The sequence below is a fragment of the Chenopodium album genome, chromosome 11, assembly GCF_948465745.1.
Source record: "Chenopodium album chromosome 11, dcCheAlbu1.1, whole genome shotgun sequence".
In the NCBI taxonomy this organism is placed as follows: domain Eukaryota; kingdom Viridiplantae; phylum Streptophyta; class Magnoliopsida; order Caryophyllales; family Amaranthaceae; genus Chenopodium; species Chenopodium album.
This window is the reverse complement of record NC_137844.1, coordinates 4,051,027-4,064,659: the sequence shown is the minus strand read 5'-3', so window position 1 is coordinate 4,064,659 and position 13,633 is coordinate 4,051,027. Positions and strand designations below refer to the sequence as shown.

The following is a 13,633-nucleotide window of genomic DNA, read 5'->3' as shown; positions in this document are numbered from 1 at the left end:
AAAATCACTTTTCGTATGACCGTCCCTTTGGGCTTGAGGGATGTTGGTTAAAGAAGGATAGGGTAGAATGAATTTGCTTAGAGGTGCTTCTTCATTGGATATAGAGATGGAACCATTAATGTTATCTTTGTTTTTCTTTAATAGAACCAAAGTCTTTAATATTTCGTGTCAAATATACAATTAAGTTGAATACGCCTGATCCTTTAACATAACAAAGGGCATTTGGTCTAGTGGTATGATTCTCGCTTAGGGTGCGAGAGGTCCCGAGTTCAATTCTCGGAATGCCCCCATATCTTATTTTTATTTTTGTTCTGTTTGTCAAATACAAAGTATATTTACAAAGTTGTTGATAAATAAAAACATGAGCTGGGCATTTGGTCTAGTGGTATGATTCTCGCTTTGGGTGCGAGAGGTCCCGAGTTCGATTCTCGGAATGCCCCTTTATCACATTTTTTTTTGCCAAAGTTTATGAATTTGAAATTTCTTCATCCTTTGAATGATCATGTGGAATCCCTTAAATCACAAAAAATACAACTCTTGCCTCTATCCAGGACAATGATTGATCCTAGAGAAAAGCTTCGAAATTTACTAGTATTGGGTGCGTAGTTTGCAATTCTGCTACGCCAATGATTCAGATTTATGAGGCAAGATCCATCTATCTTGAACAATCAGAAGCTTGTTTGGAATGAAGAATATTAGAGCTTGAGGTATTCAATTGCTATATAGACAATTTAGGAAATCTGCTACATGGGAAAATTTCTTCATGGTGCATACTATATTTTAAGTTTAAATTGAATGTGCACAAGTATATCGAGCACATGATGTGATTATATACTACCTCCGGTTCGTATTATATGCAACTTTTATAAATAATATACCAAAGTTGCATATAATACGAACCGAAGGTAGTATGTAGTACACTTGTACTCCATTCCTGCAAGTTTAACCTTCTTTTCCCAGTGTCAACAGATAAAAGGGTTCAAAGAGATGGAGTGCACTATTCTTGAAGTTATAAAGAAGAGAAATAGGAACTTCAAATTTGAGGGAAGAATAGTTAAGAATGTAGCAAATGTAATGACGTGGGGAGCTACAAGTTAAAGGCTACCTCACTGGATCGTCTGATCTATCATGGTAACATATCTTGCTCTCCATGTTTGTTCGAGGGTAGTAGAGAAGCAACAGTCATATCTACAAGACGGATTGTAGGTTAAATGTTGGTTTCTTTCATGCAAAGACTAAGAAGTTAACACTCAAGCATCTATTTTCAGGAATAGGTAGAACACTTTGATGCTAATAGCATAATTAAAGCACATCACCAAATATCATCAATGAAAACGTACCAAATTGATATTTTACCCTGCTCTAAGCTGATATAATAGCTATATAAGATTCTAAATCCCTAACAAAGAATATCTTAATTCACAGCCACACAGGGGGGGGGGGGGGGGGGGCAATATCTACTGGACCATGGCCGGTAGAACATTGGAGAGCCCTTGAGAACCATGGATGGCAGAACTCTATTGTACAACAGATTGGACATAGCCCCTACCCTTCAACGTTCATGATAATTTTCAGAGGACCACATCTTAAAGGCTCATGGATTACTGGATTTGAACATTTGCGTTTTCCAATTCTTGTTGTAGTAGCTCACCTTCAAGATCCAATGATTGGATATTCATATCCTGTCACGCCAGATCACAGAAAAAAAGTTAAGTTTTAAGATCAATCAAAGTGATGGTTGAAGACAAACGTAAATGTCACTCTTTAACTCTACTAAGAATTCTGGAACATATAATTTGAAAACACTCCTATGAACAACAAAGTATTAGCAGGTGGTGGAATATAATGATAAATTATATTCCATATACTCAAAAACAAGTGAAACATTCCTATGAATAAACAATTTGCGTTAAAAAATTTTAATTTAATTTTTTTTTTTAAAAAAAAAAAAAAAAAAACCAAAACCACCACCACCAGTATATATTTGCCTCTGGCTTCCCTCCTCTCTACCCACCTAGGTTGTCAATATTGCACTTTGCACCCAATGGACAAACACATATGGCACATCGATTAATAAGGTAGTCACTAGTTTTCTACAGCAAAGAATACATTTCATAAAAGAATAAACTAAAACTCCCATGACGTTAATGGTACCTGTTGCTGTATATTTTGTGGCTGCTGATCTTGAGATACTGCATAGGCCTGAGTTTGTATTTGCGGCTGGGACATTCTGTAATAGGGTTCCTTCAGTTCCATCTTTCCAGAAGACGTCTGAAGGATTCCTCCTTGCTCAGCGCCAACACCCCACATTTTAGCTGCATGAGAGAACAGCTCATCAACATAGTGCAACACAAAAATAAAACATAGCTGAAATGAGGGAACAAAGTTCAACCTGACAAAGTAAGATATACAGTATAACTCTGATTATTGTGAGCAACCATGTGAAGACGGCCAGTAATTTCTTGTCCAGCCATGACATAAATAGGTTGTGCAAGCACACAACGTAACTGGTACCAGTGAGTAGTTGGTGAACCTGGTGCAGTGGTGAGCCACCTCTGGACCGTACTGCACAAAGGAAATTTGAGTAATCAGTATCCACTATAGGTCAAACCATATGGCATGCCAATGAAGTCTCAAGAGAATGGCTCCAAAATCAGTCAGCTACCTTCCATCAAACAAAACATCAAACCAACAAGCTAAACCATGCACCCTTGTGCCCACTGCAGCAGTGAATTTTAATGGAATGTCAATTTCATATAGCTGTTCCTCCTGCAAAATGGTAAAGGATGCTCGAACAGTCAATAACAAGATATGAGAAGCCATTCAAGCCAAAGATACTTGCAACTTCAAAAAACAATAAGACGAGAGAAAAGTTAAAGATTAAGATTTTTTCTAGTGGCTGCTCATTGAACCAAATTTTGGACTCATCTGACCAAACATTAGTTCATACAATGTTCTCTAACATCGAGGTTACATTAAAATCCCGATCAATATACAAAGTGAACAAATCATCAAAGAAAGGCAAATGTTGTACATGGGTTCACATAAGACAAGCATCTCACAGGAAGAAAGCCATACCAAACCACACTAAATCTCCCCTATTTTATACATAGGCTCATAAAACAAGCATCATTTGCCGCAGCAGTAGTTTAACTTCCCACATGTCTACACATTCTCGGACAGTAAACTCCTAATTATCTGGAGAACAATCTGCACTTGCTTAATCAAGAGACCATTCATACCAGCTTACATCATCACCATAACCATCCTCCCGGCCTCCTCTGACAGTGATTTATACTCCACTTTGTACCAGTATTTTAAAATTGTGTTCCAAGAATCCTAAATCATAACAAAGCGGGACATTCCGCAAATTGTTACCTCATGCCAAAAGGCAACAAGCCAATATAACATCTGGAATATGACATTCCATATACCATAACAGGAAACCACTATTGCAGCCACGTTAAAATTTAGACATTTCATGTAAAAGTAACAACTAAACAACATCGAGTTATATCATGCCTACAGATTAATGTATTTTTTCAAAACTTGGCATACATCGCTTTCCGTACACTCCAGACAACTCATTCACTATAATCAAATGATTCTTACTACACCTTAGATAGCAAATTGAATCATACAAAATAAAAAATATGAGGAGTTGATAGGCCATGAGCCCATGACCCTTCTCTAAGGGGACAAAGTCACAAATACTTGCTGTGAAATCACTTCATTCTCCCGTTCCAACTTCTAAGACCTTGTACAATCATGGTCCACTTTCTTTGAGATCATCCACAAAGAAAGGGGAGAAAGTGATATTCTTGCCTTAAGCCTCTAAGCACGATTCCACATACTAAGATATCTGTTCAACCAACAAGCAGAAACTTGGTGTGTGAGATACCCTCAATCCTCAAGTCTGACTCCACCTACTCATTTAACCTCACGCCAAAATTTTTATTAAAGAAACTCAACCACTCTATCATAAATGTAAGGAAACAAACAAGAATTTCCATTCCTATCAAGGGCATGTTTCCTGAAATTATTATCAAGGGTATGTTCCTGCAAATTAAAGTTAATATATAATACCAGTTCCCCAAGAGTATAAATAATAAAGATAAAGAAAGTCGACATAGGAAAAACACTCTCCCAAATACATTTTCCTTTATTCACGTTATGTATTGGAGAAGGAAAAATGAAAATACATAATCAATGTCATATGAACAATTGGAGAAGGAATATTCCTTATCAAAAAGTGGGGGTATTTAAGACTGGTATAGCTTATCATATAGATTTTAAGACAATCGCCAAAAGAGGACTTTTGTTACATAATGTTACAAAATTATAAACATATTAATCTCAACAAAGGTTTAAGGTTATTAATTAAGTTTATATGGTACGTTACACTCCAGCATAGAAAGAGAGTAAAATTGTATTAAAGCCCATTAAGGGAAAATGCCTAATTCTGTTAATGGAATACAAATAAAATAAAATAAGTGACAAGAGGGAAAGTATCCCAACTAAAGCATCACCTTAATAGTCGAGAAATCTATCACATGGTGTGTAGCTGGTGCGACAAGTAACCTTGGGTCAAAAGCATCAACCACAGGCTGCAGAAAAATAAACATAGAAACAGAGAAGGTCAAAATATAATCAGCAATTCACTATTGCAAGATCATATCCATCAACATCTGTTGAAAGAATCCAATGAAGCAAGCAGATAGCACAAGTGACATAAAGATTTATGAGAACCATGCAGCGCTTTATTACGAAACTAAAGTTGATTAGAATATTAATCAGAATTATTATTTACCTATTATAATTAAACTAACAATTTATACAAAAGAAAACCTAATTTAAAAAGATTAAAATTTAAGTAGCTGGATTAATTTAAAAGATCATATACCTACAGGAAATTCGAAAAATCTTCTTTGTCAGTCCCAAGTATTTTAACTACATTCTGACATAAAGCAAAAGCCCCAGGTAAGACTCTGATGTTCTGACATATTGTTCAACCACAAGTATCAGAGAGAAAGAGAGAGAGAGAGATCTTAGTACTAAGACTCGGCGAAACATAGAGACTAAGGTCCTATGGTGTCCATTACATTATGGAATAAGCTCCTCTGTATTATATTATAGCAACAGCAAAGTAGCTTTGGAGGTTTAAAGATGAGGCAGCACCAAGGAAGAACATCCTTATGATTGGAAAAAGGTTGTCAGAGAACTTGGCTCCATACTTCCATTACTTCATGTGCATCAGTTTAGGGTCAAGAGTGGGATGATGGGTATGGTTTTGGCGTTGTTAATAAGTTTCAAGTTTCTTACCAAATACCTGTGGTCAAAGAGTGTCAAAGATTTAAGTTTCTTCAGCTGAGCCTGTTCTCTTTCAGAAGCACCTGTTTTCTCAACTAGGGGGCAAAGTTTTAGGCTCACTACAATTTTACACAATAGCCAAAAATATACCATAGATTTACATAAAACTCCAAGTGCCAACCAAATGAGAAATTAAAGATGGATATGCAGTGATGGGAATTTAGAGATGCACACGAACACACATTATGTACAAAAGACATTTGCAAATTCTACTGTTGACCAATTATTTTCTAGCTGTCCGGTTGAGATTCATTTTCAGAATTGTGAACCTAAGTCAACATACATGATACACCCACGACAAATTACCTGTGAAAAGTAACCCTGGAATGCCGATCCATACAAGGCGGTCAAATCCACCCCAAAATAATTTTGCTGCTGCCAGAAGAGTGCCTGAAGAAAGCAGTAAAAAAAATCAAAATCAAGCTCAGCATACATAATAAGACGCAAGAAACCAGAAATGGACATGAACCCCATGCAATGTCAACAAGGAAAAAAATCAAAGGTAGAAAATCAGATTGTTCTCCCACCATTGTGGCCTTTATGTGCATGTGGGATTGTAGATATATAAATATTTGACCTTCAACAGATAACCAATTCATAAATGGGAGAATTTAATTTGTAAATATGAAGGATTACTTAAAGCACAGACAAATTGGAAACATAAATTAGAAATCACATTGCTTTCATCTCTAAAGAAGCAGAATCTAAAAGATTTACAGTTACAAGAAAATATTCCAGTATGGCACAGAAGAAAAGCAAGCTAAAGCAACACCCACAGCAGTAAGAAGTTCCTTTTCCAAAAAGCAAAGGTGGCAAAATTTTTATAATGGAATAACCTAGAAAGCAAAGGTTGAAAGTATAAACATTGAACATAAAAAGGAAAGACAACTCTCTACAGGGTGCAGGTATGTGTCTTGTTCAACTCAAGAGGATAGGCAAATAGGGGGGATGAAGATGCTCGGTATAAAAATCAGCTATACTCATACAGTATCTAGAATTGATTGGATAAGAAGATATAAATATATGAAAGGCTGTCAGGAAAGTAAAATTCCGATAGGAAAGCTTGAATTAAACTATTAAAAGTAGGAACATAATTCACTCCTAAGAACTGAATCATAGTACAGGTACAAATTGACTCCTAAGAATACAACCAATTATAAAATCCATTTCTAAGTGAATTATTTTAACAATTTTATTACCAAAAATCCGAAGCTCCTTCATTATCCTAATAAACACAATGCAATACTCTAATAAGTATAGTCTAGAATAGCTTTAAGATCTACATATCAGGCAAACTCACCACATAAACTTTATTGTAAGTATACCTTGTTAGCAATTTCCACAAACAGATATTCATCGCTGAATGGTGCCATATGTATTCTACATTAAGGAAATTGATTGTATTAGAAAAAATTATTAGAGATGCAAAAAAAAAAAAAAAAAAAAAAAAAAAAAAAAAAAAAAAAAACTCAATAACAGAATAATGAAGATGAAGCTACATGACAATTACTGTCACAATTAAGAAATAACCAGATGGGCTAAAAACTGGTCAGCCTATCAATGCATGAGTCTGAATTTTCTTTCTTCACAGCAAAATACTTCCACAGTCCAATTATTTGTACATAGATTTAAGAGTTTCATAGAGATGGGACAGTGATTATTACAAATTGATATAAAAGAAAGCAATGGATATAGTTGAAGTATCATGTATTTAGGTGAGAGTAAATATATACATTTAGTGGACCCAACTAAACACAGAAATGGGAAGTATTAAGGTAGGCAGGGCATACAAAATTTAAATTGATGACCAGAATGTAACACTTCGAGATTTATTCAAAAAAAAAAAGTAACACTGAGAGATTTTCTTTATCAATGAAACTAACGATGTGAAATGGTAAGCCAATCACATAATGCAGTCAAAGAGATCACTCGAGGACCAGTTGCATGCATGTACAAAGATGTAAAAGAGGAAAGGGAGAGACCTTGCTCAACGTTCCCAGAGCCATTTATGATCAATAGCTTAGTTTGGAAGATTTGTCATTTCAATTCTCAACGACACTTGCAAATTGGTCATTATCTATATTGTAAGCAATTTTTCCTTCTTCAGAAGTTAATTAGTCCTAGAAGTACTGAAGTAGTTGAAGTTCTCCAACTATTTTTATGGATTTGGTGGACCTACAAAGCGAGGAATTGAATTGTCACTTGGACAAAGGAATCACAGTTAGGTACTTGAGTAGGAGTCAAATAACCAAGTGTCAGAATATTCAGATATATTTAACACCAGAATTATGAACACATGCAAGATGCAACATGTTTTTAGATTTCGAAAGATTTGTGTATTTTTAAATATAAAAATTACCTTATTATCCCAAATTATATCCCCTTTACCTTGTTTGACCTAAAATGCCTCATTTAAATTGGTCCACAACTTTACACAAAAATTGCCTCAAATCTGACCCAAATTTGATAAGCAAAAACCATCATGTCCATTAATAACACATCAATAAAGCAACAGAAATTTCAAGCATAGATTAAAAGGTGACAACCAATAACTTACCTTCCTACTCCAGGAAACATTTTTCCATTAGGTATAAGAAACCGGTCTCTTGCAATAACATAAGATTCCAGCATCCGTTCATTAACTAATAACGTACCTATATTGTAGAAAAAGTAACCATTTCAATGACTGCTCTGGAATAAAAATTTAAGCACAAGCAAATGAGAAAATAGATTGAAAAGTATATACAATACAGCACACACAAATTACAGACAATGAGTTACCCAACAAACATGCAGTACAAACTCCAGTATCAAAACTTCTATGGTGAGGGAGGTTAAGAAAATGCTAGTTTACACGATCGGGAATACATTTTACATAAAGGATCTATTAAAAGAAAAAACATTTGAATCCATTAGTTGCATATTCCTGAAAGGGATAAATACATGGGGGTGGAAAGATAAACATGCACAAGGAAAGAAAACAGAGTACAGATAAGAGAGGCCAACCTTCAATAGCTTAGACTTTAAAACAACACAAGAGATATGTAAGGTATCTGGAAATCTGCCATATGGATCCTAGATTCCTAGAACTATACAGCTAATTATCAAAGACGATAGTTAATTATCAAAGATGATAAATTACCCATCGGCTCAGAAATCAATATATCTGCTTTCTCAGGCAGCTCCACTTCTTCAACTTTACCTTTAATGACCTGCACAAATAAACATTGTTAGTTACTAGGGCATAATTTCACATTCAAGGGGGAAATCACATATATTTGAAAACAAAGGCCCAAAATAGACACCGTTATTCGATCAGCTAATAGGGGGTTGCCTGCGACAAGTTTACGTGCATAATCTGCCATTTCAGAAGCTTCTACAGCATAAACATGCTTTGCACCAGCCTGGGTCCAATATAATGAGGGAGTCAAAACATTTACTACATTCGTATCATTAAAAGGACATACCATACAACTCTAATTTGTAAATAATATGCATCCAAGACTGAAATTGAAATATAAATCAGAACATAGATTCACCTGAGCAGCAAATAATGACAAAATACCACTGCCGGCACCAACATCAACCACCACCTTACCACTAAAATCCACACGGTTTTCCATGACAGCAGCATAGTAGGTCCCTACAGGACAGGAAAGATATAGTTATGTCAGTTGAGCACTCAGTCTAACCACACTGAATTATTAATTTGTCTTATAGGATTATGGGCAGAAAGTACATTATTAAATGAGAGCTACAGTCACCTATACCATCTCATGAAGATTTCAGATATTATTTTTAAAGCAACCAGAACATAGCAACATAACCTGTTCTCACATAGTCCTGCATCATATTTTGCTGATGTAATAGTTGTCCATAATAATGAAAATACATTTTGGCAGAAGATGGCTCTGTCTTGGAATCAAATTTGCTCCTACAAGCTGAAACTGCTCCATTTGATAATTGTGATTCTGAAAAGAGAGTAAAGTAGTCAGACTCTTATTGTGATACACCAACCACTATTCTTATTTACCAACACAATGCTTTGTCGAAAAGAAAATTTCTAGCCTAGATGATGGAAATGCTGAGAATCAAGTACAAGCTTTTACATACTCCCAGTGTTATTATATAATTGTCTCATTTGGAATCTTGCACAATCTCCAAGGCAATTATGTAATACAAAAAAATTATATAATATTTTAAAATCATCAGATGACACGATTCAAGCAAGATCTAACAAGACTATGTTTTGAAGCATATATTTATCCTTACAGTATTAGATTCCATTGCATGAATCTCTCAAGGTTTCAGATAGGACAACCAAAAAGAAAACCGGAGGGAGGAGGGGTGGAGATCAAATGAGGGTCATTTGAATCAAGTAAGAAAGATCAATGAGGGCCATTTGAGTCAAGTAGGATTTATTTTATTTCAACAGAGTTTATTAAGTAATAACAAGTACCCCTTATCCAAAAAATAGTGCTAGATACAACCCGGCATATCGACATATACCCTAACTCCCTAAGCATCCAAAAGAATAAAACTAGAAAGTGCAAGTTTTACCCTAGGCAAAATGAGATACATTGTTCCCAACTATCAGTGCACAAGCAATATCGTAGACACTTTCAGGCTTTCAGCTTCTAGTGCCTAAATTAAAGTCATTAAGTATTAAGTATATCACACTCAAGAAATCTAACCTTTGCGATTCAATTCCACATGTAATTATTTATCTTACTAGAAACACATTCTCATGTTCCATACAAATTGGAAAAGAGCATATCATGCCCAAAAGGTAGCTTACGTTTATTGGGATGGAAGGGAAATGTACACTTGAAAAGTAAAGATTAAAACTCTTTTGACAATGATACTTAGCAGCCTATGTACTCCAAAGATATGCTTTGAGTTATGTGGATTTAGTTGACAGCAGTCACAGCACAGTCTACTATCTCATCAAGTTGTCTTTCAATATCTATTTCATAACAGTTCTAGAAAAACAAAATCATATGTATGATAAGTGAACTAACCATGTATTGTTGAGCTAAACAGACTTCCATTCTTACAAGCCCAGTCTCAAGAGCTCACTCGATCCAAATAGAAAATTTTAGCATTATTTTTCATCAATCTTTACATCAAGCAGAGACAGCTAAGGAGTGAATAAAAACAAGAGTGACAAAGCTTCCAAGACACACCTAATTTTTATTATGACTCCAAAGATATCTCAAAAGCTCACTCTCCAAATCTAATATTGTTTCCAAAACTCAAAAGGGCTGGTAATCAATCAAGCATTTACTTACCAAAAATAGAACTCTTCTCACAGTTTACAACCTCTTCACAAGAACTTATGTCAAGTACAATCACTTTTGTGGCCCATCCCAAATAAAACAAAGTTGCATGAGCACATGAGACATGACTTAGCAAATTGAACTTTTACAACCCTTGTATTCCCATGGCAGCCCTTCATTTGTAATCAAAAGAGCCTTGATTATGGGGTGAGACGGGAAGATATGCTTTTATAGAAAATACTGGACAATTGATTGTTGGTGGGTAGTTTTTGAGGAGAATTTCCAAACGTAAGTTGACAATGTTAAGTTCAATGTCACATTCAAAACAGAAAAACTGAGCAATCCATTAGAATTTAATGAGCAAGTAATCCCTTGTTAATGTCACATTTGACTATTATACAATAAAACAAGGTCACTTTGGCTGATCAAAACTTTTTCCCACCAAGTAAAAAAATAAAAATCTCACCGCTTGGAATTTCTTAATTACCTTAAGTCCTTATGATCCTCCTCATCCGGAAAGATAATATCAAACTTTAAGACCACAAGGCTGTAAAGAGGGTCAAAGAAACTACTCAAGTCGTTGTGATTATCCTCATCAGAAAAGATCTTATCAAACATTAAGACCATTACTGGCTGTGAAGAGGGTCAAAGATACTATTTATACAAGAGATCTTTAAAGTGTAAATGTTAAGTGCCCCTGTAAAAACTTATGCTCTCAACGAAGCTCAAACAATTACACTGTAATGGAGAGGGAAAACATGATAAAGAGAAGACATCAAGCCATCCCAACAACCAAGGTAGAAAACTACTTAATGAATGTAGAACCATCCAAAACATGGAAGAAGCAAAAGTTGAGCATGATTTGGTCATCAATGACGTACAGCCATCCTTTAAAGAGAATGTATGTAATTAATAAATCATCCCTTCCCTTGTTGACCTCTACATGTTCAAAGATTGCTTGAACTAAAGTAATAAAATACTCCCATGGTAGAAATTCAGTCTAATCCCCGTCATTGTTTTCTACTTTTCACTTGCGCACTTTCCATTAAGAAAGAGGTATTTATTATAAGACAATAAATATAATTATGATAGCAAGATTAGTAAATGAGGAAATACATAGTTGGGAAGCAAATAGTTCTCAGGAAGGAATATTATAGATTAATCCAATTCCTTTATATCTCTCCTATGGAATCATTTGAGAAAGGCATGCCACTTAAGTCTATAAAAAAAAGATACTCGCAATCTCTTCATTTGGATCCCGACATGGTATATCCAATATATTATAAATTTTCCACAACGGTATTACCTATCCAGCTATCCCATAATGGGAACAAGACGGCTTCAATGTAGCCTCATTAAAAAATTAAAAATTTAAAAAAATAAAAATAAATAAAAATAAAAATAAAAATAAATAAAAAATAAAAAAAGGCAAGAGGCCTTTGTACCAATCCACATCATCGGGAGGTAGTTCCTTCCTAGGAAATCTAAGCTCTCTTATGCAAGGAAAACTTAGGTTTCATACTGTTAATTGCCTTCCTAAACACCAAAGCAGTCTTAAGCATATGGAATTCCACCTAGCTTTAATATCTAAGCAAGCAATACTTTTAGGTGTATTCACTCCTTCAACAAGGAATGAAGGAACTTTGGAAGTATATAAGGAGCTTTCTTATACCTATCAGCGTGGCGTGACTTGTCATTAGTTCCAATTTTAGCTGAACTAGCATATTTTGTCCAAAGATCAAATTAATTTGCAAGATCTTTATTACTAGCAGTCACATTAAAATGAACCCAAGCATTTCAAGTTTTTGTTCTTTTACCTTCTTCATTCACGTCATGCGGTTTCTTCCCCGCTCCTTTCTTCGTAAGTTCTGCTGGAGTCTCCTTCAATATCTGCTCAGCAGACTGCTCTTCAACAATTTTACCAGTATTCACCTCCACCAAATCATTGTATTCACCGCTATCTTTCGCATACGCTGCCATTATCTAATCAATAGACAAAGCCAGAATAACGATAATTCAAATTTAAGCTTGGGAGAAAATGAACACAATTAGGCTCTAAAAATGCAACACATTAGCAACCAAAATTGACTCGATACTCAATTAAGGCTCAAAAACTCACACAAAATGATTCTCACTTAAGAATATCAAAGTAAATTGCACAAAATATCAAAGTAAATTGCACAAAGCAAAATTCCAGCAAGAAAAAAGCTAATCATAATCTTTCATAACTTCAGTAATAATATGCAATTGTTCGATATTCCACAATAGAAAAACCCTAAATTCACTGTACTGGATTACTGACAGTCAAGTTAAGTATAGTGTGAAACTAAAACCCTAGATTGTGAAACTGATATTCAATGAATAAAATAAAGAAGAAACATCGTACCTCAGAAGCTGCTTCAATGGAGGACAGAAAACTCAGAAAGACGGTTTAATGGAGAACTCGGAGTACCCTTCAATGGAGAAGTGAGAATGGGAGAGGTGCGGCGTAGAAATGGAAACTCCAAAGGGAAGCTAAAAATAGAAACATACCCTGGACCAAAAAAATATAAAAATGTTAATGTTAAAAAACAAAAAGAAAACATAGGAACAATATTACGAGTAACACACGTCCCTTAGATCCAAGCACCGTTAACGTTTAAAATTCATTCTCACTTAAATTTTCTTATAAATTCAAATAAAATTACACTACTATTCAAATCACCTGATTTTCTCTATTAAAGATGATTTACTTAATTGACACCTACATAAACAGATAAGTTTACGGTTAAAACAAGATAGGCAATGTTGGGTGCAATTGATTATAAGTAGATTTGGGCAATAAAGATCCTCCCAAAATGAAAACTATTCATTTGAAATTTGCTTAAAATGAGTTTGTTTCTTATGTAAACCATTCTCATACTTGTGGAGTTTTTGGGAAGGGAGGTGAGGATACTCAACATTACTTCAGATTTTGTAAACTTGCAAAGTTGCAAGATATATTT

General features: G+C 34.8%; 1 protein-coding gene and 2 non-coding genes across 3 annotated transcripts; 2 read left to right on the top strand and 1 right to left on the bottom strand.

Moving 5' to 3' along the window:
- The first annotated feature begins 216 nt into the window (after positions 1-216).
- Positions 217-288, top strand: TRNAP-AGG (transfer RNA proline (anticodon AGG)). The gene has a single exon. It is a non-coding gene; the product is annotated as a tRNA-Pro (tRNA).
- An 80-nt stretch (positions 289-368) lies between these two features.
- On the top strand, positions 369-440 carry TRNAP-UGG (transfer RNA proline (anticodon UGG)). Its single transcript has one exon. It is a non-coding gene; the product is annotated as a tRNA-Pro (tRNA).
- Positions 441-1,240: 800 nt separating this feature from the next.
- Positions 1,241-13,203, bottom strand: LOC145568277 (putative histone-arginine methyltransferase 1.3). The gene is made up of 14 exons (XM_081627709.1): positions 13,036-13,203; positions 12,467-12,632; positions 9,198-9,341; positions 8,910-9,013; positions 8,676-8,774; positions 8,513-8,582; positions 7,928-8,024; positions 6,696-6,750; positions 5,677-5,760; positions 4,530-4,607; positions 2,666-2,769; positions 2,393-2,565; positions 2,155-2,315; positions 1,241-1,682 (listed from the first exon to the last, which is right to left on the bottom strand). The coding sequence occupies exons 2-14, from the start codon at positions 12,627-12,629 to the stop codon at positions 1,602-1,604; spliced, it is 1,413 nt and encodes a 470-aa protein (XP_081483835.1). The 5' UTR covers positions 12,630-12,632; positions 13,036-13,203; the 3' UTR covers positions 1,241-1,601.
- Between the last annotated feature and the right edge of the window lie 430 nt (positions 13,204-13,633).